The sequence below is a fragment of the Sceloporus undulatus genome, chromosome 2, assembly GCF_019175285.1.
Source record: "Sceloporus undulatus isolate JIND9_A2432 ecotype Alabama chromosome 2, SceUnd_v1.1, whole genome shotgun sequence".
In the NCBI taxonomy this organism is placed as follows: domain Eukaryota; kingdom Metazoa; phylum Chordata; class Lepidosauria; order Squamata; family Phrynosomatidae; genus Sceloporus; species Sceloporus undulatus.
In genome coordinates, this window is record NC_056523.1 from 4,342,968 (window position 1) to 4,368,368 (window position 25,401).

At 39.5% G+C, this 25,401-nt stretch overlaps 2 protein-coding genes across 3 annotated transcripts in view; one reads left to right on the top strand and one right to left on the bottom strand.

Moving 5' to 3' along the window:
• The window catches only part of LOC121922951 (deleted in malignant brain tumors 1 protein-like), a 41,545-nt gene extending 31,551 nt beyond the window's left edge, over nt 1-9,994 (bottom strand). For both annotated transcript variants that reach the window (XM_042452920.1, XM_042452919.1), the window contains exon 1: nt 9,863-9,994. In XM_042452920.1, the coding sequence (XP_042308854.1) occupies nt 9,863-9,893 (31 nt within the window). In that variant the 5' untranslated portion in view covers nt 9,894-9,994. The remainder of the gene's footprint in view (nt 1-9,862) is intronic.
• Nucleotides 9,995-18,084: 8,090 nt separating this feature from the next.
• LOC121923156 (zinc finger protein 420-like) overlaps nt 18,085-25,401 on the top strand; it is a 17,201-nt gene continuing 9,884 nt past the window's right edge. The window contains exons 1-4 of the mRNA XM_042453307.1: nt 18,085-18,577; nt 20,703-20,829; nt 22,603-22,688; nt 24,036-24,173. Of these exons, the coding sequence (XP_042309241.1) occupies nt 18,560-18,577; nt 20,703-20,829; nt 22,603-22,688; nt 24,036-24,173 (369 nt within the window). The 5' untranslated portion in view covers nt 18,085-18,559. The remainder of the gene's footprint in view (nt 18,578-20,702; nt 20,830-22,602; nt 22,689-24,035; nt 24,174-25,401) is intronic.

Sequence of the window (25,401 nt, forward strand, 5' to 3'; positions counted from 1 at the left end):
ATTAACCAAATCCCAGAGAAGGGACCCGGGAAGGGGCTCGACTCAGGTCTGACTCTTTTGGGGGGGGGAGAAGGGCGTTTGCCCCCCTTTTTTTCTCCTTCCATGGAGAAGCACTCCGAAGAGCAGCCGCACCCGCTATGGCTGCCAATTGGCACTGAGCCCAGTCTGCCGTTTTTTAAAAAATCCTCAAGCTAACTTTATTTTGTAGAGTGCTCAATAGTTGAATCTAACTGGCTAATCTTTGAACCTTTAATCTGGATCTTGGGACTTGGTTACTGCTCTAAAATTTAGAACTTTCCTACAAGGAGAGGTTTGGCTTTCCCCGACCCTGAGGGAGACGGAGGAGCCGTTTACACTGGTGGATGCAGGGAAGTCACATAGAAGAGCATTGAGAGAGAAGGAGACAATAAAGAATTGGGGAGACCGACTGAAAGGAGTTTAAATAGTGACTTGAAAGGGCAGAAGGAGAGAAGGAGATCAGCTTCCGCCCCCTTTTTAGGGGGAGAAAGCTTTCTTGTACTCTATACTCTCTCCTAAGTCCAGGCCCGGAGAGCGGGTCGCAGCCCTTAATGGCTGGCTGTCCTTGAACACGGCACTAGACTAAACAATAACTGCAGCTTTTGCCTTAGAATGGAGGACAAAACCAAGTGGTGAAAGTGGGAAAGAGAGCATACAAGATTACTATGTGAGAGTTGCTAAAGGAAGCATGCATAGAGATTGGTGTTAGACATAAAGGAAGATTAGAGGACGTTTATAAATGTTCGGAGGACAGTGTGAAGCTGAACATGCAGAGAAAGACAAGAAAGAGTGCGATGGAAGGAGGACGGGGGAGGAGATGACGGAAAGAGCTACATTGTGGGTTTTTATTTTTTTTTCTCTTGTTTTCCCCCCCCCCCCCTTTTTTTTTTTAACATTATTAACATTAGTTTGGTAGCCCTGGGCTTGAATCAAGTGAGTTGGAGAGGAAGGGGAGAGAAAGAATGAGGCGGAAAGAGGACTGGGGAGGAGACATCGGATGGTAACTTTTTTTAAAGATACTTAGTTACTGGCAAAAGTGAAACTTATCCACGATACCTAGTTGCTGTCAGCTTTAAGATTATTTACGATACCCAATGGAGGTTAAGCTACAACTATTTAATAGCAATCCTGGTGTGAAGATGTCTTGTGAAAAATAAGATAAAGAGTGCATCGGAAGGAGGACTGGGGAAGAGGACGATAGAAGGACTTCGCACTTATTTTTATTAAAGTGGCTGGAGAATAACTTAAAGACTCACTTCTAGCTTCTGATCTAAAAAGTGAATTGACAAACATCTGGAAAGGAGGAAGATATACATTAATCCAAAGGGATGTGATAACTGTTTATACAATTTCTCCCATTTAAAATTACAAGTGTGAACCAAAATTGGGTTAATAAATTCCAGATATGAACTTTATAGGAACTAGCTTGGAGCTATCAATGTGCTATATCTGAGTATTTCAGTGTACCTGAGAATTTATGAAACTTCTTTTTTGATTGATCAGCACACATTAAATTGTCACATATGAGATTTGTAGAGATTAACTTCAAAGATATCTAATTGCCCTATATGAACTTTGGATTTATTAACTGAATCAGTGAATTGTTTTTGTGGATTTATAAGCTAGAGTTAGAACACATTGAAGGAAGGGGGGATATCACCTAATTAGAAGTTTGAGATATAGGAGGATATAGGAGGACAACATTAATTAAAATCCAGAGATAATTAATTGACAATGTATAAAAACTATTTCATGTGAAGTGGGCTATAAATAAAAACAAGTATAGAATTGTCAGAAGGGAGCAAAGCTTAAGGGTCAGTTGAATCAATTGATTGTCTGTAATTGGTTGTATTGATTTAAGTTTAAGTTATATTTGGAAGTAAGGATTAAAACAATTTGGAGCGGAGAAGGAGGGGTGTGAAATGGTGAAGGTGGGGAAGAGAGTACCCTAACTTAATCTCAGAGATAGAACCATACTTACTGATCTAGATAATATAATAGAGAATATATAATAGAACCACCTTACCACCAGAATGTGATAGGAAATAACAATGGCTTCAGGTTACAGAAAGACAACACAAACCCTCCCCCCTCAAAGAAGAGGATCAGACGCAGCTAATAAACCTGCAGATCCTACAGCTGCCTTCTTCATGGAAGAATTCAGGAAATTTAAAGAGGAAATGAGAGAGGAATTTCAGATGTCAAGAGAGGAAGCTAAGGAAGATATGCATAAGGAACTGGGTACTTTTGGGGAAAAACTGGAAAAAATCTCTAAGGATATTGAAGGGCTTCAAATTGAAACAAAGGAACTAAATACAAAAACAGAAGAACTGAAGCAACAAATTCAAAAGAGACAAGAAGATAAGCTTCTGAACCAGGAAATCTGTTACAGAGAAAAATGTTTGAAATTATAAGGAATTTCAGAAGATTTGAATGAGGCTCTGTATGGGAATGTACTAAGAGAACTCTCAAAATATTTAGAAGTAGAGGAAGAAGAACTTGATTTTTGCGTTGACAAAATTTTTCGGATTAGCTCGGTGGTGGCAAGAGAAAAGAAATTACCACAGGATGTTGTTATAGTTTTTATCAAATCAAAATACAGAGATTTAACTTTGCAAAGAAGCTATACCACAGATTTCAAGATAGGAGACAACATAATTAAAGTTTATAAGGACGTATCGATAGAAATTTTACGAAAATGTCAAGACTACAAATTTTTGACACAAGAACTGGGAAGAAGGAAGATACCTTATTCATAGGAAAGAATAGAAGGAGTATCCATTCTTTACAAACTAAAACGATATTGAATTAACACCGTAGCTAAAGCAAAAGATTTCTTGAGGAAGTTAAGGAAAGATGAAGAAAAATTAACAAGGGAAGACTCGAAGATGATGACACACTCGTTAGAATGTCAGATGGGAGAAGAGGAAAAAAGGAAGAAAGACAAGAAAGATGATCTAGAGAAAGTAATAACCTCCCAGAAGTAACCCCAATAGAACCAGATGCAACCTCTAAAGAACCAGAAGAAGGGGAAATAATGGGGGCTGGTATTTAACAAAAATAGAACGTGAAACTGAAGATTGGATTGTGGAACATCAAAGGCCTTAACTCGAAATATAAGCGGAGCAAAGCATTTCACTATCTTTACAAGAAAAAATTGGATATTATATGTCTGCAAGAGATCAAAATTAAACAAAAAGACACAAAATATTTAAGAAATCCCAAATTAGGTCAAATGTTTGTATTGGCAAATGAGAAAAGGAAGAGTGGATTAGTAATATATGTTAATGAGAAATTTACCACGAAAGAAATTTGCAAAGATGAAAAAGGTCACTTCCTAGGAATTGAGGTTAAGTGTGATGAGGTCAAATACCTTGTTTTAGGAATTTACACCCCTAGTGAAAATAAACCCAAATTTTTCTCTAAGATACGGAATTTATTGTATGATTTAGACTATGGGAATGTCCTATTGTTGGAAGACATGAATGGTGTGATTAACCCAGTGCAAGATAGAAATTCCAAGAAGACACTGAAAAAGAATCAAGGTAAATTGCCCAAGGTGTTCTTTGAAATGAAAGAAGAATTTGATCTTCACGATGTTTGGAGACATCTATACCCGACAGACCCAGGACATACTTTTTTTTTTTCGGAATCTCATAAATCGACTTCGAGAATCGATATGTTTTTTGTCTCTGGATCAACACTAAATAGAGTGAAACAAATGGAAATTTTACCTAAATTTATTTCAGATCATAACCTAATTATATTCTCTATGGAATTAGGATGCAGACAGTTTAATTGGAGACTAAATGACACCTTACTCAATAATAATGTTTTTGTAGAAAAAGTTAAAAGAGAAATCAAAAAAATTTTTCAATGAAAACAGTGATGGAGAAATATCGATGAAGACGGTGTGGGACACCAGTAAGGCAGTCATGAGAGGAATATTAATACAAAGAGGAGCAGAGGTAAAACAGAAAGCGAAGAAAGAACTATTAAAACTTGAAAAGGAAATCTTGGAAGCAGAAAGAAGTCTTAAAAAGGACCCAACATCGGATGAAAAAAATAAACATGTGAAATTTTTGAAAAACCAATTAGATAAACTATTAACATTCGAAACTGAAAGAGAGATGAAGTATGTTAGACAAAAACACTTTGAAAACTCAAACAAGACTGGAAGATGGTTGGCGAACCAATTAAGGAAAGAAAGACAGAAAAAGATAATTTCGGGAATACAAGTCAATGGGAAAATAACAAGCAACTTAGATGAAATTCAAGAAGCTTTCAGGAATTACTACAAGAGCTTATATAGCAAGGACGATATACCAATGCAAGAAGTAATAGAATATCTAGGAAAGCAAAAAATTGAAACCATCACACAACAACAACAAATAATCTTAAATTCCGCATTCACATTAGAAGAAGTCACGGAGGCAATTGATAGATTGAAGCCGAACAAATCACCTGGACCAGATGGTTTTACTGCTTGGCATTATAAAAAGTTTAAAGAAGAAATCAAAATCACTTTACAGAAGACACTCAATGAGATAAAATTGAAGGGCTTACCAGATTCTTGGAAGAATGCAATTATAGTGCTAATACCAAAAGAAGGGAAGGATGTTAAATACATGGCTAATTACAGACCTATTTCTTTACTTAATATGGATTACAAGATTATGACATCAATATTAGCGGAAAGACTTTAAAAAGTGCTAAAGGATTACATAAACAAAGATCAATCGGGATTTCTCCCCTCTCGCCACATGAAAAATAACATTAGAACAATTTTAGACATAATAGAATTCTATGAGCGCAACAACGAACGAAAACTAGCTTTGATCTTTGCAGACGCAGAGAAGGCGTTCGATAATGTGAACTGAGACTGTTTATTTGAAATTTTAAAAAGAATGGGTGTGGGGGATAATTTCCTGACATGGATTATGAGAATTTACGAGACACAAGATGCTCAATTACTAATCAATGGGAAGAAATCAAAGGAATTCGAAATAAGGAAAGGAACGAGGCAGGGTTGCCCACTTTCGCCTTTACTTTTTATTGTCGTAATGGAAATATTGAACAATAAAATTCAGGAGGAAAAGGGAATAAAAGGTAACAAACTGAAAGGTATGGAATATAAGCTTAAAGCTTTTGCCAACGACTTGGTGATCATCCTTGATAACCCGAACCAACAGATAGGAACTTTGTTCGAAATCATTGAGGATTTTGGGAAAATTTCGGGCTTTAAAATTAACAGAACTAAAACAACATTGATAACGAAGAATCTGAATAAACAAGAAGAAGAACAACTTATGGAAGTTTCAGAATGTAAAGTGTCAAGGAAAGTGAAATACTTAGGAATATGGATATCAAACAAGAGTACTGAACTATATGATAATAACTACCTTCACAAATGGAAAGAGATCAAAAAAGAGCTTGACAAATGGAGCAAACTTAAGTTATCTTTTCTAGGACAGATTGAAACAATCAAAATGATGGTACTACCGAAAATAAATTTTCTTTTTCAGACCATCCCAATCCTGAATAGTGATACTCCCTTAAAAGCTTGGCAGAAGGATATAAGGGACTTCATTTGGGATCATAAGAGGTTGTGCATAAAATGGAAATCCTAATTAAGCAGAAAGAAGATGGAGGGACAGGCCTTCCAGACCTGAGCTTATACTATCAGGCAAACATCCTTGGCTGGGTCTCAGAATGGATAACACTTAAAAATGAAGAATTGTTGAACATCGAGGGACATGACAATAGATTTGGATGGCACGCATACCTTTGGTATGATAAAGTTAAAGCTCACAAGGAGTTTAACCATCATATCATTAAAAGATCCCTACTCAGAATTTGGTCCAGTATTAAGAAGAAATTTTTCAGGAAAATTCCTTTATGGATATCACCTCAAGAAGCTTTTCTGGGAAGGTAGAAATCTTTAGATATCTGGCTTAAATATCAAGATATACTCTACAAAACAGATCAAAACAAATATGAAATGAGACCCATTGAGGAACTTACCCAGATTGATTCAAAAATACACTGGCTTCTGTACGCGCAACTAAAAGAAAGGTTTAAAATGGACTCTAAAATGCATGAAATTGGAGAAGCATATACTAAATTGGAGGAAATATTAAATGCGGAAGAAGATAAAAAAGTTGCCAAGATATATAAAGCGCTTCTTACATTAGAACATGAGGAGGATCCATTCTCAGAAGCAATGATAAAGTGGGCAACGGATTGTGGGAAGATCATCGATCTAGATAGTTGGAGGTATGCAAGGAATAAAACAAAGAAGTTTACTAAATCGCAAATGTTAAAAGAAAATTACTTTAAGATGGAGCAGAGATGGCATCTGACACCAAGCAATTTGGCAAAGATATATAATTTGAAATCAAAGAATTGTTGGAAGTGTAAAGTGGCAGTAGGAACCTGGATACATAGTTGGTGGCAGTGTGCAAAGTTGAACATTTTTTGGAAATTAATACATAGGTCCATCGAAAACATATTCCAAACAAAGTTCTAATTAAGGCCAGAAATATACCTCTTAAATATGCTTAACAAACTCCCACAGAGGATCGAAAGGAAACATTGGCGTATTTTCCTATACCTGATCACTGCGGCAAGATTGGTTTTGGCACAAAGATGGAAGGATGAGAATATGCCAAGTCTGGATGACTGGCTACTAAAGGTGCTAGAAATGAGAAATATGGATCAACTGACTGCTTTATTGAATGATCACGATACTAATCAAACTGAGAAAGAGTGGTCACCGGTATTAAAAATATGTACCCAGAGATGGGTAGTAAGTTAAATTGAGCAGTAATTGGTATGGGATTAGTTAGTGGAAGATCTATTGAAGTAATAAGAATATAACAGAGTACTATTAGAAAACTTTATATGTTAAAGAGATCTTGGTGTTGTTGTTTTTTTGTTGTTGTTGTTTTTTGAGGAAGAATAAGACAAGAAGTTGTCAGAAATAACAGAATCAACTATTGGGATGACATTAGGAAGTAAATTTGAGCGGCTATAATAAGGGTTAAGAAATATTATGACATTAAAAGTTAATGATAGAATAAGCACTGTACATTATAAAGGAAGTATATATTGGAATATGGTGGCAATTTCAAACCACTAACCCACACTTGCCAAAACATTAACCTGAACAGTTTTGATATTAGTATGTAGGGAGATCTTGGAGCACCTTTGAGACTAACTAAAAGATTCTTCTCCTGTCTTATGACAAATAATTTGAGGCTTCTTTTACCTCAGAACTTTCTCTCTAACCTTGATCCTCCCACTGACCTAAGCCTCTTTATTAAGTGGTTTTACTATTCTTGGTAGTGTGTTTTAGTGTTAAATATAAACAACTTCAGGCCACTCCTTTGTGAATAAAAAGAAAATAACGTTTATTTACAGAAAAAAAGTATAATGGTATCTCTTTTGGGAGTTTGTTCTCAAAGCTTATGGTTACAACATGCATATTACTTCACTGGTTACAAATTGACTCAGTTTCAGTCCACTCATGGACTTTTGTTACTCTTCAACTGTGTTTTAGGAGTTTATCACATGCTGCTTAAACTCCCTTTAAAGCAACTTACCCCAGTCATGTTTAATTCTGAAGCCAGATCCTATTGCATGCTCCGGGGGCCAGACTCCAGTTGCGCATCCCAGACCCCACTTGCGCTTATCCGGCATCTTTTCAAAACTGGGAGTCTGCTGATTTTGAAAAAGATGCCTGATAAGTGCGGCTAGGATCTTGGACACAGCTGGGTTGCACTCGCCTGGCCCACAGCATGTGCAATAGGATCCGGATTCAGAATTAAATGTGTCTGGAGTAGGTCTCTTTAAAGGGAGTTTACATGGTGTGCGATAAACTCCTTAGTTCTTTCCACACACATTCCAATAAAGCTTATTCAGTCGGAGTATAACTCCTATGAATTTCTAGCTTTATTCATAAATTACAGTTCTACAGAATAATGTGGATCTGAACCTTCCCTTCTCTGGCTTTCCACTGCTCAAAGAACTTACTAATTTAAACTGATTTCACAGGACTTCTTCTGTCCTTCCAAAATCCCTCCTCCCCATAATGGGAATCTGAATCCCCTTCAAGGCTTAACCCTTGGCAGTTCTAAGACACACACCTGACTCAGCAGGTCTGAAACACTCATTTATGATGCTGGAATTTCTCCCTTTTTGGGAGAAGAGTGGCATAAGAATGAAATAAAACACATAAATAAACCCAGTGGTTTTCCATGGACCTTGACCTCCAGAGTCATAGTCCAACTCTCAAACCACTAACCCACAATTGCAAAACTTTAACCCGAACAGATATGATATTAATATGTAGGGAGATCTTGGAGCACCTTTGAGACTAACTAAAAGAAAGAAGTTGGCAGGGTGAGCTTTCATAAACTAAAGTCTACTTCCTCAGAGGCATGTGAATGTAGATGTTCCTATGCATCTTAGGAAGTAGACTTTAATCTATGAAAGCTCATCCTGCCCACCTTCTTCTTTCTTTCAGGTTGACCCTATAAACAACCGGCCTGAAAAGGCTGACTGGGGTAGAGTTGGGGTGTCATATCCACATGCACATGCCCCACCCCTGCCCCCAGAGCACTATGACACCGCACACTGCTCCACACAGCATGCTGCATCATGGTGCTCCTCCGACACTGTGTCCCTATGATACAGCACCAAAGGAGCACCCTATAGCATTGGGGCTGTAGCTCTGGTGCCTTTCTAGGGTGCAAAGGAGCCACTTTTTGCGGCTCCTTTAGCGCCTAGAAAGGCAGATCAGGGCCACGGCATGTTGATTGCCAAGGCCCTGATCCAGCGTGAAAAGGGGTGGCTGCATGGCACGCCTTAGGAAACTGTTGGCCCTTTTGGTCTCTTTCAATTCATGATTCGTGTTACAGCCTCTTGTCTCAAAGGTGCTACAAGACCTCTCTGTATACTGATCTACAGACTAATATGGCTATATCTTTGAATTCTACCACAGATGTAATATTTATTTTACTATACTGCTACAACTACAAAACACCATAATATATGCACTACAGGAGCTATCTTTCTGTTGAAATAACGAATCTAAACGCATAGATAGACAGACAAAATAGGTGCAAATATACACAATTTAGTCTATATATCGCGAACATCAAACTCTTTCCAATTTTGTTTAGAACTCTGGTATCATCTCATTCAGTTTTTAAACACAATGGGACATGTCTAGATCCATAGACTCAAGACCACATTATTTGAATCCAAAGAATAATACAACATCTCACAAACAAGAACACAGGGTTGAAATGATTTCTCACTGGCTGAGATTATGAGAATTTCTCTGATTTCTCAATGATTTTTTCTGTTTGGTGATGTTTCTGAGAAATTGTGCACTTCTTGTTTAGAAAATAGTAGCCTTTGCACTGGCTACCCCCTCTTCGTGGAAAATGATGTGCTTTGCATCAAAAGTATTTGCAGGGAGAGGGAGAATTGTTCAAATCCTTTTTCAAATAAGTCCTTCAATGTTGAAAATTTTGTGGGATGTTTGAGATGCCTTTTTACAACAAGCAGAAACATTTTCAAGTATTTTTGTATCCCTAATGGACCACTGTATCCAAATGGCCAGATAATATCATGCTGACTCTGCCATTTATATGTGACCTTCTGAAGATGCCCACCTGCAGGTGTCCAGCTTTGACCCATCATCCACCATCCTAGAAGAAGAGTCAATTAGTCCATGGAAAGTCTCTGCTATAACAAGGGGGAATACTGATCTTATTGTCCTCCTACCCTGTCAATACACAACCATGGTTTTGCTCCATTCAGTCTCTGTACTCACCAAGAACGATGATGCTGAGAAAGAGCCACATGCTGAAAGACTACTCAGCCCAGTACTCAGCCGTCAGACCTTGCTGCTCCATGAATGGAGATCTCAGCTGTGGGCTGCAGCTTCTGAAACGCAACACTGATCAGGAAACTAGTTCTTCCCTATCATCTTTATCAGTTCTCTTTGATGTGACAGAAAAAATGCGCTATGTTCATCTGACTGGCCACTCTCTTATAAGTCTGCAACCACAGAACAAACTGAATGAACTTAACATTACAAAACATCTCTATAGCACTGCACAAATTCAACCTAGGGTTCATTCCACTTACATTTAAACTGTTTGCGATTCACCTTCGCTCTATCGATTCCAAAACGTCTGTTGTTCCCACTTTGAAAGCAGATCTTTTCACATCCTCTTGTAATGGTTCTTTTTTGGCACGATTGTCATGCCCACTAATTTGCATGAGTTCCAATACATGTCCACTCTTTGCGTGTTATCGGTGAAAAAGCTTGGAAACTTAATTTTAAAAAAAAGGATAGAAGATTCGATTCATTGGTTTTGCAACTACTTGCCTCACTGATCACCTGGTTTACTGCCTGAGTAATTGCACTTAGTTGCAAAATCAATCAATTGAATCTTCTATCAGTTTTTTAAAAATATTATGCACCCATAAGTTACGCTACAAGCTCTGCCATTAGTCCCTCCCCTCCCGAACATGCGATTTAGATCTGTTGTTCCCCTTGTTGAACACACTTCGGGATTCCCCCCCCCCCCAAAGAATCACCAAAGAACTAGTGTCAGGAAGGAGCAGGTTTTTTTTGTATTTGTCTGCACTTCATCACGATTGAAACTGTCACAGTAGGATCAGAACTTGTTTGAAATGGGAACGAAGATCACATAATCCATCAGTATTCACTTTAAATTATGTGGAACACCTCCCTAGACAACTTCTTCCGATTGAATAGATTCTATTCCAGATCCATTATTCACTATTGCCTAAACACAACGTATGGGACAGTGTTGTGTAGTCCCCTTTCGAGGAACAACAATGTATGCCTCTCCCCGTCCTAGTTAATTCTTTGGAGAATCTTGTTAATTATTTCTAAATTGTATTGAAAATGTTCAGATGTGTCAATGGTTAACTAAGGTTTAAAAGGTTCCTGTTGCAGGCCAGAAAGCCTAGGCCTGAAGAATAAGTCTTCAAGGACATTGCCTGAGACCTAATATAAACAAATGTATTATTGTTATGGTCTTGTGTAATAGGGACTTCATGGGAAGAGGTGTGTCCACTTGGTGGGAAGTTGATCTTGTGAGAGAAACAAGACTGATGTCACATTCAAGACTCCTGCATGGACTCTGTAAGAGATATTGTATAGTGCCTGCTGTAAGTGTAAATAGCACAAAAGTCAATAAACCCTCATTGAGTGAAATCTTGTGGTGAAGTTACTTTGTTCCTGAGTAGCTAAGAAGATTGCATCTGTTCCAGTTGTACCAGTTCAGAACCAGCGGCAGCAGAACGAGACATCACCCATCCCAAAGATCTTTTCTCTTTCTCTTGCCTGTTTTGGTTTGTTTTCCATATCTTTATCTGACAGTTCTGGGTGGCTGTCATCAGTCCAAGAAACATCTGAGCAGTTTGATGTTCTTTTGGTGCCTTTTATCAAACCATTTCCTATATTGCTATGTACTGATATGCATTATCCTACTTGAGATATGTATTTTCCCGGATGAAGATTAACCATCCATGATGAAGCCAAGGCCCTCCCTCCAGTTCATGCCTTGGTCCAGGCCTTGGAGGTGGAGGAACTGCTGACCTCTTACCCTTTCCTCCACCACTCCCTTCTCCTTCTGTGTCCTGTCTTTTAGATTGTAAGCCTGAGGGCAGGGAACCGTCTAACTAAAAAGATTGTTTGTACAGTGTTGTAAATTTACACGGCTTCAAATAAAGGTTAGTAGTAGTAGTATAGTAGTAGTAGTAGCAGTTGTACCCTTCCTCATTCCTAATTTTGCAGATAACCCTTTGCATAATGCCACTTTTCTTTACTGGAGCAAACAAACTTTTCTATTTTTCTTGTTGTTTTAAATTCTTGTTTTAACTCCTTTCCTTAAAAAAAAAAAACCTTTCCCTATGCTCCCTGCCTTGGGCTTTCATCCTCCTGAATTGTCACTGGAATGATAATGCTGGGACTGTGAAGGTCTTCTTGTTGTTTCTTACCCATCTATGTTTCCTTCAGGTAGAAACTGTTTTATTTCCCCTCCAAAATGAGACTCTCATCTACAGGGGATTTCATGGCACACTGAGACCTCTGACATGCTTCCCATTCCACTTCTGTCACAGATCATTTCATTGTCAAGGACTCATTTTACTAGTGACCACAGAGAGTCCTAACAGATTCTTTTCATTTTGTACATGAATTACAGTGGTACCCCGGGTTACGAATTAATTCGTTCCGCGGCGCCATTCGTAACCCGAAAAAGCTTCGCAAGCCGAAGCCCCATAGGCGCTAATAGCGAACGCCGCGATTTTGTGCGAAAAAGCGCCGAAAAAGCACAAAAATGTTTCGTAACCCGAAATAACCTTGTAGACCCGGAACAGGTTTTTTTAATGGATTTTTTTCGTAACCCGGAAATTTCGTTAAGGCGGCGCATTCGTATCCCGGGGTCACTGTAATCTTAGCACTTAATAATGCTTTTATGCCTCACAATGAAATGCCTTCCCAATTTTTTCCAACCTTGTACTGCAGGAATGGCACCTGCAGCTGTCTGGGGCCAATTTTCATCCAAAGCACAATCCAGGGGCCACCAGCTGACCAAAAATGTCACAAACAAGCACTTGATATTTAATGTACCAACATTTTCCAAAGCACATTTGTAGATGAAATGAAAACTTGTCATCTGGGCTATTTGGCAGGCTGGATGTGCTCACTGATATGGTTCCTAAGCAATGATAGAGTCTGGGAGATATGAGGACATGCGTTACTGACAGAAAGCCCAGTACTTATGAGATAAGGCAGGAAACATGCAGTGTGAAGTAAGAAGACACTTTCAGTTACTACTTTCGAATCCTGTTTACACTAGCTCTGGAGGAAACCTGCTTTGCCTCACACTGGGGCTTTATCTTCCCTTGTTGCCCATCCCTAAATTAGCCTCCTCGACCATCTATTTGTATGAACAGGTGTTAATTCTGGTAGTCTGGATTGATTGCATCCACGGGAGTAAAAACTGAAACTTGGGAGAACGACCAAAAATCCAAACCTCTAACTAAATGCATGGATTTCATGTGTTCTTGATATGCAACATTGAATTCAAGAGACGTAAACACATCCTAATAGATTTTAAGACAGTACAGTATAGCACAGTTAATAAAAAGTAATGAAAATAAAGCCATGCCCTGCATTGGAGTAGTCAAAGGGCAGCCTATGTGCCATATGTGCCCTCCAAATGCTACCAAATCCCCTCTAGTGCATGAAGGCTCTTTAACCATATTCTCGCACCGCAGCATTTTGGACTGGGGAATTCTTTTCTTCAAACAGGAAATGAACAGGAAGTGACTTTTGGGTCCCTTCCGGATGTGAAGAGGCACTCCTAGGCCCAGATTGTGTAGGGACCCATCATACATGGGAAATGCTCCCTGTGCTTCTTTGAGGATGTTTCAGAAAGTTGGGAATTCTCCTTCCCCCCCCCCCCCCGAAAAAACAAAATCACCACACACACACCACACACACACAGGGGCTGCAGTTGGAAGGATGAGGACCTCCACATTTTCCGGGAGCCTCATTGGTGTCAGGCCCATCATGGTCAGGGAGGGGGAGGGCTGAGCTAGAGACCAGTTTGGCCTGAGCCTGAAGCATGAGCCGTGTCCTAGCTCTGCCCTGCCAGCTCAAGCAGAGTCTGTGGTCTCCCAGGAGCTCAGCAACCAAGCCTCCCAGCACGCAGAGCTTTCAGGCATGGAAAGGATGAAGAGAACATACTCCCTCAACCAAGAAAGAGCTGAAGGTTCAAGGAGGCTTTATGAAAAATGCCAAGCCACCAACAACAGCTAAGCTGCTCATAATGTGGTGGAAAATTACTTGTTGAAATAAAAAACCATAGAAACATGGGGTCACTTGGTTTAAAGAAAAATAGGTTTTAAAATAGAGGCTTGGAGTTTAGAAAAAATTAGAACACAGAGAGTAAAAAGAGCATCATGACCCGTAAGAAGCTGGCACTAACAAATTAGACATATATACACAATTTAAGATAAATACATTGTTGATGTTCAGAAACAAGGTATAGAAGGAGCTACTAATTCCTAAAGGGGGGGTAGGAGTGATGATGCAGTTCCGGATCCCTCCGCGTAAGGGCAATTCCGCTATGCTCAGGCCCCTTGGAAACAATGGGGCTGTGCACGGCGGTTGGTGTGGTGTTGCGGCGGCACGTGGGGTGCAATGGCGTGCGCGCCCATTCAATTGCGTGCCCCGCGGCTTGAGCGCGTATGCTCAAGTCCGTGTAAAGCGCACCCGCGTAGACGCGGCGCACTGTATGCATGTATTTCTGTTCTGATTGTAGAATTTGTATGTTTAAATTGTAATTAGCCAATCAGGTGTATTGAAGAAGCTTCTTTGTCTCAATAATATAAAAAGAGCCATTCTTTCTTGTTCAGGATCTCAGCTTTTTGGAACCTGAATTCCACTGAGTTCAATGTTTTTCCTTTTTTGACAATGGAAATAACTATGGATTTAAATTTACTAGGTCCTCTTGTCAATCATTGCTATGCTAGGCCTAGATCTTTAAGTTTCCTGAAATTCTGTTACTATGCGAGCTGTAATATAAAAAAAGTGCAGGAGCCAGGTCAGTTGTCAGAGATTATCTGAGTTTCCAGTGAAAGCACACTTATGTCCGACTATTTCTTTGTTTCTTTGACCTGCCTTGTTAATTCATCTCCTTAGACTGCCTTGTTTAATTTGCCTGTATTATTATTATATTATATTATTATTATTATTATTATTATTAATATAGCACTGTAGATTTGCACAGCGCTGTATATAGAAAACAACAAATATAAAGAGTAAACGTGTCTCCTTGGAGTTTGTTATACAATGGAAAGAAGAAGCCAGGCAGAGTCAGACACGCATTCTAGACTTTAGGAAAGCTGATTTTAGTAAACTTAAAGAAATACTGGTGTGTGATCCCATGGCACAATACAAAAAGAGAAGGGAACTCGAGATGGATGGGAGTTTCTTAAAAGGGAGATTCTGAAGCCACAATTTTCAAACAGTTTCCAATGAGGAAGAAAAATGGGAGATGTCTCAAGAAAGCAGGATGGATGACTAAAGGACTTTCAATGAGCTAAGATTAAAAGGGACATGTATATGAAAGAGAAAAATGGGGAAATCACCAAGAGGAATTCAAACAAATAGCTAGCAAATGTAGAGATAAGGTCAGAAAAGCTAAGCGCAGAACGAACACAGGCTTGCTAGAGAGGTTAAGAACAACAAAAAGGGCTTTTTTGGATATGTCCGCAGCAAAGGAAGAAGAAGGAAACGGTAGGGCCACTCCGTGGAGAAGATGGCAAAATGCTAACAGAGACAGAGAAAAGGCAGACAGAATTACTCAACACCTTCTTTGCCTCAGTCTTCTCAGAAAAGGGCAAAGGGTGCTCAACCTGAAGATAATGGAGCAGAGGACAGAATAGGGGAGTTTTGCACAGAATAAGTAAAGATAGTAGAGGAACACCTGTTAATCTAAATGAATTTAAGTCTCCGGGACCAGATGAACTCCATCCAAGGGTATTAAAAGAACGGCAAATGTAATTATCGGAGCCAATGGCAATAATCTTTGAAAACTCCTGCAAAACAGGAGAGATCCCAGCAGACTGGAGGAGGGCAAACGTGTCCCCATCTTCAAAAAGGGAAAAAAGAGTATCCCAACAATTATCGTCCAGTTTAGTCTGACATCCATATAGAAAGCAATTCCATAATCACAAAAAAGTCAACACGGGGTTCAGAGAAAACAAGTCATGCCGACAAACCTGATCTCTTTCTTTGATAAATTACCAACTTGTTAGATGAAGGGAATGCTATGGAATAGTATATTTGACTTCAGTAAGGCCTTTGACAAAGTTCCTCATGAGTATCTTGCAAACAAGCTTAAAATGTGGGATAGGAGTCCAAGAGACCACCAAGTTGAACATGAGTCAACAGTGCGATGCGGCAGCTAACAAGGCCAATGCGATTTTAGGCTGCATCAATAGAAGTATAGTGTCTAGATCAAGGGAAGTAATAGTGCCACTATATTCTGCTCTGGTCAGGCCCCACCTGGATATTGTGTCCAGTTCTGGGGTGCCACAATCAAAAAGGACATTGAGAAACTGGAGCGTGTCCAAAGGAGGGCGACTAAATAGTGAAGGGTCTGGAAGCATGCTTTGAGAAAATGACTTAAGTTAGCTGGGGATGTTTAGCCTGGAGAAGAAGAAGGTTAAGAGGTGATTGATAAGCCCGTTTAATTGAAGGGATGTCATATTGAGGAGGGAGCAAGCTTGTTTTCTGCTGCTCCAGAGAACAAGACCCGGAACAATGGATGGAAACTATAGGAAAAGAAATTCCACTTCAGCATTAGGAGGAACATCCTTATAGCAAGAGGTGTTCGACAATGGAGCACACTCCCTTGGAGAATGGTGGAATCTCCTTCTTTGGATGTCATTAAACAGAGACTGGACATCCATCTGTCAGGTGTGCTTTGATCCTGTGTTCCTGCATGGCAGAATGGGGTTGCACTAGATGGCTCTTGGAGTCTTTTCCAACTCCATGGTTCAAAACACTCCTGACAGATAGAATCGCAGAATACTGCACTACACTTTTATAATGCTGCTATTCCACTTTTACTGCTCTGGCTGCCTCCTGTGGCATTTGAGGTTTGTAGTTCAGTGAGGCCTAAGAGCTCTCTGGCTGAGAAGTCTAAATGCCTTTCCTTAAAATGCAAAACCCAGGGTTCCACAGGAGGCAGCCAGAGCAGTAAAAGTGGAATAGCAGCACTGTAGGAGTGTAGTGAGGTCATCTCCATAGAAACACAGAATTGGAAGAGACCCCTCTGTTACCATCTAAGCAAACATTTGAAATAGTTAAAAAATTTCCCTATTGCTAATCCTGCAGAGAACACTTTTGTAAAATGTCTCTTGTATTTAAAAGTGATGGAACTTCTAATTATGTTCCTTCTGTCATTCTAAATTCTGATCGCAATACTTCTTTTAAACATTCCCTGTTACTCCCTAGCCCTGGGACATCATCTTCCTGAATTGGCCACTGGAATGATAATTCTGCTCCTATGAAGGTCTTCTTGCTGTTTTTTAACATATAGAAACATAGATCTGGAAGAGACCCCAAGGGTCATCCAGTCCAACCCCATTCTGCCAGACAGGAAGATGCCATCAAAGTGCTCCTTGCCCCAAAGAAAGACCATCCCACAGATGTGGAGCCAGATCTTGAAAGATTTGGAAAGCCTTGATAGAGTGGTGCGTGTCAGTGGAAGAGACAATAATCCTTTGCCTATAGATCTTAAATTCCTAAATGGTGCATACCATTGCTAGCTGAGCCACCAGGTACTGGGGGAAATTAGAGTGCAGAGTCCTAAATACGAGGACCAAAAGTTTGAAATGGATCCTGGCACAAACTGGTAGCCAGTGAAGGGATCTATGTTCTTTTTGAATGTAAGAAACAGATTTAAAACCCCATTAGAGAGCCAATGTGGTGTAGTGGTTTGAGCATTGGACTATGATTTTGGAGACCAGGATTCAATTCGTGGCTCGGTCATGAAACCCACTGGTGACCTTGAGCCAGTTACATGTTCTCAGACTTCGGGGAAGGCAATGGCAAACCTCCTCTGAACAAATCCTGCCAAGAAAACACCATGACAGGTTCTTCTTAGGGTCACCATATGTCAGAAATTACTTGAAGGCATACAACAATAACAAAATTCTATTACAATGTTTTTAACATGCTTTTCATTGCATGAATCTAACTGCATACCAAGCCTCAGCAATTCCTCAAAAGGAGCCTGGTGGCACAGTGGTTAATTGCTGATATTACACCCACAAGGTTGTGAGTTGTCCCAGGGGCTCCAAGGTTGACTCGGCCTTCCATCCTTTTGTAGGTTGGTAAAATGACTACCCAGCATGCTGAGGGCAATTGGTTTACAGAATGTAAACCGCTTAGAAAGTGCTGAGTTCACTGATAAGCGGTGTAGAAATGTAAATGTTATTGCTATATCAGATATATTTTGATGGCAAGTGGTGGGACTGAACGATCTAGCGAAAGGATCAAATGATCTGGAGAGCATTGTTCTCAATTAAGACCAGAGGGAGGAAAGAGCAAGAAGGCACACTTGCTGGTAGACTATTACTAGAATCCAGGCATAATATAACCAAAGCCAGGAGAAGCAGATTAGCAGCCTGAATGGTCTATGGGTTCTATGGATGTTCAAAAGATGGAAACTGCATGCCTTTGCTTTCGCCCCGATAAAGGGATGCACATCCAGTAGGACTCTGAGGTTCTTGGCAGCTGAAACAGAAACCACTATGCAACCCTATAAACACAGTGGAGGACATGAAAGAGGGGCTACTGGATGGTCAGTCTGAAATATAAAGTGTATGAACATTTGTTTTCCTTAGAACCAGTGGAGTGGATGGTGGTCCATACCAGTTTATCTCTCTTAGTAGTGAAGTAGAAAAAGCCATGATGCATCCAGCTCAGGTATGGATTGAATTATCTAGAAGGGGTAAAAGCAGGCGGGGGGGTTGAGCATTTTTATGGGGTTTTCCTTTGATATATGCACTACTGTGATGTAGTAGACTAGGACTTCCAGGAGAACGGGGTTCAAATTCCTGCTTAGCCATGTAAACCCACTGGGTGACCCTGGTTAAGTCCTCTTAGCCTCAGACGAAGACAATGACAAAACCTCCTCTGAAGAAAAACCTCTAGGATAGGGTCACCATACACTAGAGTCACATAACAACAAAATATGTAGTGTGAGGTCTGATTTTAAGGGCAGTTTGGAGTTTTAGGCCTGGCTTGTAGTTTGAAGCTCTGGGAGACACGGGTTCAAATCCTCATGAAAACTCACTGGGTAACCTTAGGCAAGTAATATCCAGGAGCAGACTGTGTTGGCCATATAGCAAAATACAAAACATTCCCCAAACAGTTATATCTTCATTAGGCCAACCAAAAATGCACAAAATAGACTAAGACCCCCATTTAACATGAGGGATATGTTCCAGGACTGTTTACATATATTGGAATTTGCAGATAATAGGGAATGCTATTTAATTTTTAAGAGAGCACTTCTTTAGGCATTTCTAGGTCTCCCAGCATGATTTTTTGGTATGCTTCCACCAGAAATTGAATCATGCTGGAGGAACTAGAAATGCTTAGAAATATTTTTTTTGGAGGGGAGGGGTTGCAGATAACTGAAACCATATTAAAGAATCTGCATTAAACAGGTTTTACTGTTCAACATGCAAGTTTTCATAGTCCCACTGGCTTCACTGGCCTGGATCTCAAGATAAATCTACAGCACTATATAAATAAAGCATAATCATCATCATCATCATCATCATCATCATCATCATCATCATCATCATCATCATCATCATCATCTTTTTATGTTGCTAATGGAGTTGAAATTTTATTGCCTGGATTTTACAACTTTTTGTGTCCCAATGTCCACATGACCAAAGAGGCGAATGGCCTTTGCCTGCATTGAGATCCTTCCAGACCAGATCAATAAAAACAACATCTCGACAAAATGCAGGCGTGTGACTCTAACATCGTCATTTTTTCTTCTTCCTCATATGATTTTAAAGACTTTTGCCTGATGAAGATGCTAGCGGAGCTTCAAAAGATTGTGCAATGTGTTTTGTGCAATTTTTGGTCTGCCCAATAAAGGTATTGGTGTTTTGTAGACTTAGGCAGGTCACACTTCATCAGCCTTGGAAAAAGGCAATCGTAAACCACTTTTGAATAAACCTTGACAAGAAAATCCTAGGATTAGGTTGCCAAATGCTGCAATCAACTTTGAAAGCATAAAACACAAGGTTGGAAAACCCCCCAACATTTTTTAAAAATAAAAACCCCAACCTATTTTTGTGTGTGTTTAAACTGGTTTTTGTTGTTGTTTAAACCAGTAATGTGTAGGACTACACCATTATAGGACTAATTCAAAAAATTGTATCAAAATGCAGTTGAGATGTTATGGTCACTAGCTTAAATAATAATTGTTCCAAGGGTTGAAAAATTGGAATAATAACTAGATTAAAAAAAAAAAAATAATTAAAAAAAAATGAGGTTTTTTTTAAAAGGCATTTAAATCAACCTGGTTTAAACAAGCCAACCCTGATAAATCAACAACCACAACTTTTGATATGGGGCCAAAGGGATTTTCATACTTTCTTCTGGTCTACAATATAGCAAAATGTCTGAGTTCAGATGTTCTTGAAGTGATCTGCTCTGGTTCTCTCATGTGAAAGTTTGTGACAGAAAATGACTTTCTCCACTTTAATTAGTGTTGTCTGACTCTTATTGATTTTTAAAGTGTGAATTTTAAATGATAGATTTTAAATGTGGATTGTTTTAATATATGTATATCTTATTGTAACTGTTGCGAGCTTGTTTATCTGTTAATTGTTGTTCACCACCATTCTGTTGAATCAATGACATTTACTTATGTGTTCACTCATTACCCAGCAGTTTCATTAGATGGGCCTTTCCTAGTTGGGATTAACCAACGTGATTCAGCCCTGTTTATTTTAATTGCAAAAGGGAGAGATGATTTACTGGTGCCACAATGGGATTCTTCATCTGAAAAATTATCCTTTTTTAGGTTCTCATGTCTTTTGAGGAGGTGGCTGTGTATTTTACCAGAGGAGAATGGGCAATGCTGGATCCTACCCAAAGAGACTTGTACAGAGGTGTCATTCTGGAGAATTATGGGAATTTGGTATTCTTGGGTAAGGATCCCTCTTTCTTTAATTCAGAGATGGTATAGGCAGGAATCAACAGTGCCAAAGACAAAGGCGCTGGCTCTCATTGGTTGAATTGATGTAATTTCTCAGAATATTGACTGCCAACCATTTGATCAACTATTCCCAAATTGTTCTTGGCTTGGCTGCCAAGCAGTGCTTTCTGCTGGCCCACTGTGAAGTCTGGTCCCTCATGGTCCAGACATTAACTTTGAGGCTAGACTGGAATCATAGAATCATAGAACCATAGAATCATAGACTTGGAAATGACCCATCCAGTCAAACTCCCTGCCATGTAGGAAGACACAATCGAAACAATCCAAACAGATGGCCATCCAGACTCTGTCTAAAGAACCTCCAAAGGAGGAGACTCCACTATATTCTGACACAACTTATTCCACTGCTAAACAGCTCCTATTGTCAGGAATTTTTTTCTCCTTTCTTGTACTGTAGTTTGAATCCATTGCTCTATGTCTTAGTCTCTGGAGCAACAGAAAACAAGTTTGTTCCATTCTCAATATGACATCCTTTCAAACATTTAAACATTGCTATCATGTTACTTCTTAACCCTCTCTTTCCCAGGCTAAAGATACTCAGCTCCTTAAGCTGCTCCTGATAAGTCATGGTTTCCATACTTTTCACCATTTTGGTCATCCTCTGGACTTGTTTCTGTTTGTCAATATCCAACTTAATTTGTGATACACAGAATGGGACAAAGCTCTCAACTATTGCAATGTTCTTTTTAGGGTTTGCCCTTAAGGCTGATGCAGAATGCTTCTTGAATGGAATGACCTCCTTTGGTCTTTAAGGTCATCTAGAGAGGCCATTTAGAGAGATCATGTTAGTGTTGCCACATGATCTTGGGATCCAGTGAACATACATTGAGAACTGGACATCCAACATGGTGGCACGCTCTATTTCAAATACCTACTTACATTAGATTTGCACAATCAAATTTGCTCTTTAGACATAAGTGGAAGACTTACCTGTTTTCAGATGCCTTCCTAGTTTAGTTCAACTCTGCTACTGAATAAATCTTATTACTGCCACCTATTTTAAGGGCTAATCTAAATGTTGCATGCTATTTGGATATTGTATGTTTAATTATTGTTGTACAGTGCTTTGGAATCTTAAAACATAAGTGGTTTATGCATGCTTGCAAATAATAAATAATGTAACTGATGAAGTTATGTACTCATAAATTTACTTTCTAGATTGATGAATGCACACAAATTGAAATACAATACGACCCCCTTATTTGCGGGATGGGTACCTGCAGTTTTGCATACCTTCATCTGGTAAAATACGGTTTCTCTAGGCACCTGGAAGTACTCTAGTGTTACCCTATGGTCAGCTTCAGTTGGAAATATAAGGTTCACTATTATCCAAAAAATTCACTATCCACAGTAAATCTGGGAATGTATCCCCTGCAGATACAGTAGTTGTACTGTATATTCCAGAGCTTAAGGTAGAAATTGTACAAGGAATGGGAAATACATGTTAGGTCAGGAAAGGGCTTTGAGAAGCAAATTTGGGATGGGTGGGTGGAAAAAGAGCAAATGGGAAAAAGAAGGCACATTTTTGGGTATCAACACATAGTGTGCATGAGTATATAGAAGCCTTACCAGTTTTGAACACTTCTAAAATACAACAAGTACCATAAAGGAACCAGGAAAATAATGCCAGTTATACAAGTTACTTGAAAAGTGTAAGTGTATGTGGAGAGTAAGAATCTTTCCATAATCTTTGTCCCCTTCTCAGGCTGCTCAGTGGCATTGAGTTCACATTTTGAGTTGTCTCCTCCTTGGGTTGGAACATCATCATCAGCTTCAGTGCATGCTGTTCAGGTAAGTAGTGAATGGAAGGAATTTCAGGGTGGTGTAAAAGGAACAGCTTGAGTTCAACCTTCTGTATTCATCTCTTTGGGTCATACTTCTTTTCTAAGGCTGCAGGGTGTCAGAGCTGTCCCTTACAAAGGCTATGGTCACCGAAGGTGAAGATCATGATGATGATGATCTTCTGCTTCTTATTTATTTATATAGTTATTTATTTAGATATTATTTAGATATTTATATAAATTATAAACCAGACAAAAACCTTGAGTTGTACCAAAGGCATAAATCCTACAATATATGTAGACAGAGAAGCCAGGTGGGAGGGGTTGGGGGGTTGGAGAGAAAGGTATAATAAAATATCAAACTATTAAACACACCCTCAGAGTGTAGTGGAATCTCCTTCCTTGGAGGTCTTTAAACAGAGGCTGGATGACCATCTGTTGGTGATGCTTTGATTGAGAGTTCCTACATGGCAGAATGGGATTGGACTGGATGGCCCTTGTGGTCTCTTCCAACTCTACGATTCTATGGTTCTATGAAATTAGGTAGATAAAATACAAAAACTGGTACTATAAAGCAAGCTGATGAATATATATAATCAAAATATGCAAGATTATAAAACCATATTATGGTAAAATTCCAAAAGCTTTGGAAAACAAGAACGTTTTTAAAACTGAGATTTAAAAGTCGTGGGAGAAGGAGCAGTCTGCAAATATCCAGGGAGGCAATTCCAAGTGTATGGAACAGCAAGTGGAAAAAGACAAAGCCTTTTATCCTCTTCAGAAATGGTGTTTGGCATAACAGTTGGATAGGACCAGACAAATATTTTCTCCTTGGCCACTGTGGGTCCATGTTGTCCCACATTCTTTGAAGTTAAGAATGGTGATGCTTAAATACCAGTGGCCCATTGTCCTAATGGGTGGGCATGTGGACTACTTCAGCATAGCCAGTATGAGATGAACGCTCTCCCCTACACACACACACACACACATACTTATTGCCATCAGACCATGGAGCACTGGTGTATCTATGGCCTCTTTTTTATTAGCACTGTGGGGTCATCCAGTACACTGCATCAGAAGGTAGTAGACTCTACTTTATTGGATGTTTTTAAACAGAGACTGGATGGCCCTGTCTCAGGAATGCTTTAATTGTGGATTCCTTCATGGCAGAGGTGGAACTGGATGTCCCTTGACAATGTCCCTTGACAATGTTGTTGACAATGTCTCTTGCTGTTGTTATTAGGTTTGCTATTCAATTATGATAAGTCTCTGTGTTCCTGTCAATTGATCTCTTTTTGTCTGTGTTGGAATTATGGAAATATCAAAGTTAAGAGATGCTTTTATCTTTCTATTTCAGGATCCCATGTCTTTTGAGGAGGTGGCTGTATTTTTCACAAAGGACGAGTGGGCTCTGCTGGATCAAGGCCAGAGAGCTCTATATGTGGATGTCATGGTGGAGAATTTTGGAAATGTGGCTTCTCTGAGTATGGATACATAGGGGTTTTTTTTTGTCCCTTATTGGATATTTGTTGCTACCTGTCTCAAGTTGGTTTTCGCTTATGACAACCCTATTGTGACTAATCCCTTTCCAGACTAGCCTTGCAGTTCCAACTCTTGGAATTCTGCCACTCACCTTGCCTCTACCCCCATCTTCATCCCCTCCTGGATTAGGTACATGAACTTCAAAACGAACCAGTCTATGTGGACCAGTGGCTGTGTTGTTTTGGTGGGTTCAGTTGGTAGGCATGACCAGACTTACCATACAGAGTTACCAACTTGCCATATATACTGATCAATAAATCTACCTCATGTGTAAGTTGAGAGCAGGTTTTTGGGACAAAATTATGGATTTTGATATGACTTGTGGATAGTTGGGTTAAACTTAGGGGCATGTAACAGGATGTAAAGGAAGAAGCAAAGGGATACAATTCCAAAGTACTTACACAATTCTAGCAGGCATAACTGTGCTCACCCTAAAGGCTGGGTGTTTGAGAAAGGAATTATGGTAAATAGTGGCTGTGTGATGTCTGTGACGTTAAGAAAATGCACATACATGTAAAAAAAAAGGATAAAAAGACAAAGCGAAGAAAATGGTGACTACGTTAGCAGTGATGTGTGACTCATAGAATCATAGAATTGGAAGAGACTGCAAGGGCCATCCAGTCCAACCCCCTGCCATGCAGGACATCCAAATCAAAGCATCCCCAACAGATGGCCATCCAGCCTCTGCTTAAAGACCTCCAAAGAAGGAGACTGCTACACTCCGAGGGAGTTTGTTCCACTGTCAAACAGCCCTTACTGTCAGGAAGTTCTTCCTAATGTTGAGGTGGAATCTCTTTTGCTGTAGCTTGCATCCATTGTTCCTGGTCCTAGTCTCTGGAGCAGTAGAAAACAAGCTTGCTCCCTCCTCAATATGACATCCCTTCAAATATTTAAACAGGGATATCATATCACCTCTTAACCTTCTCTTCTCCAGGCTAAACATCCACAGCTCCCTAAGGTGTTCCTCATAGGGCATGGTTTCCAGACCCTTCACCATTTTAGTTGCTCTCCTTTGGACATGCTCCAGTTTCTCCACATCCTTTTTGAATTGTGGTGCCCAGAACTGGACATAATATTCCATGTGGGGCCTGACCAGAGCAGAATATAGTGGCACTATTACTTTCCTTGATCTAAACACTATACTTTTATTGATGCAGCCTAAAATTTCATTGGCCTTTTTA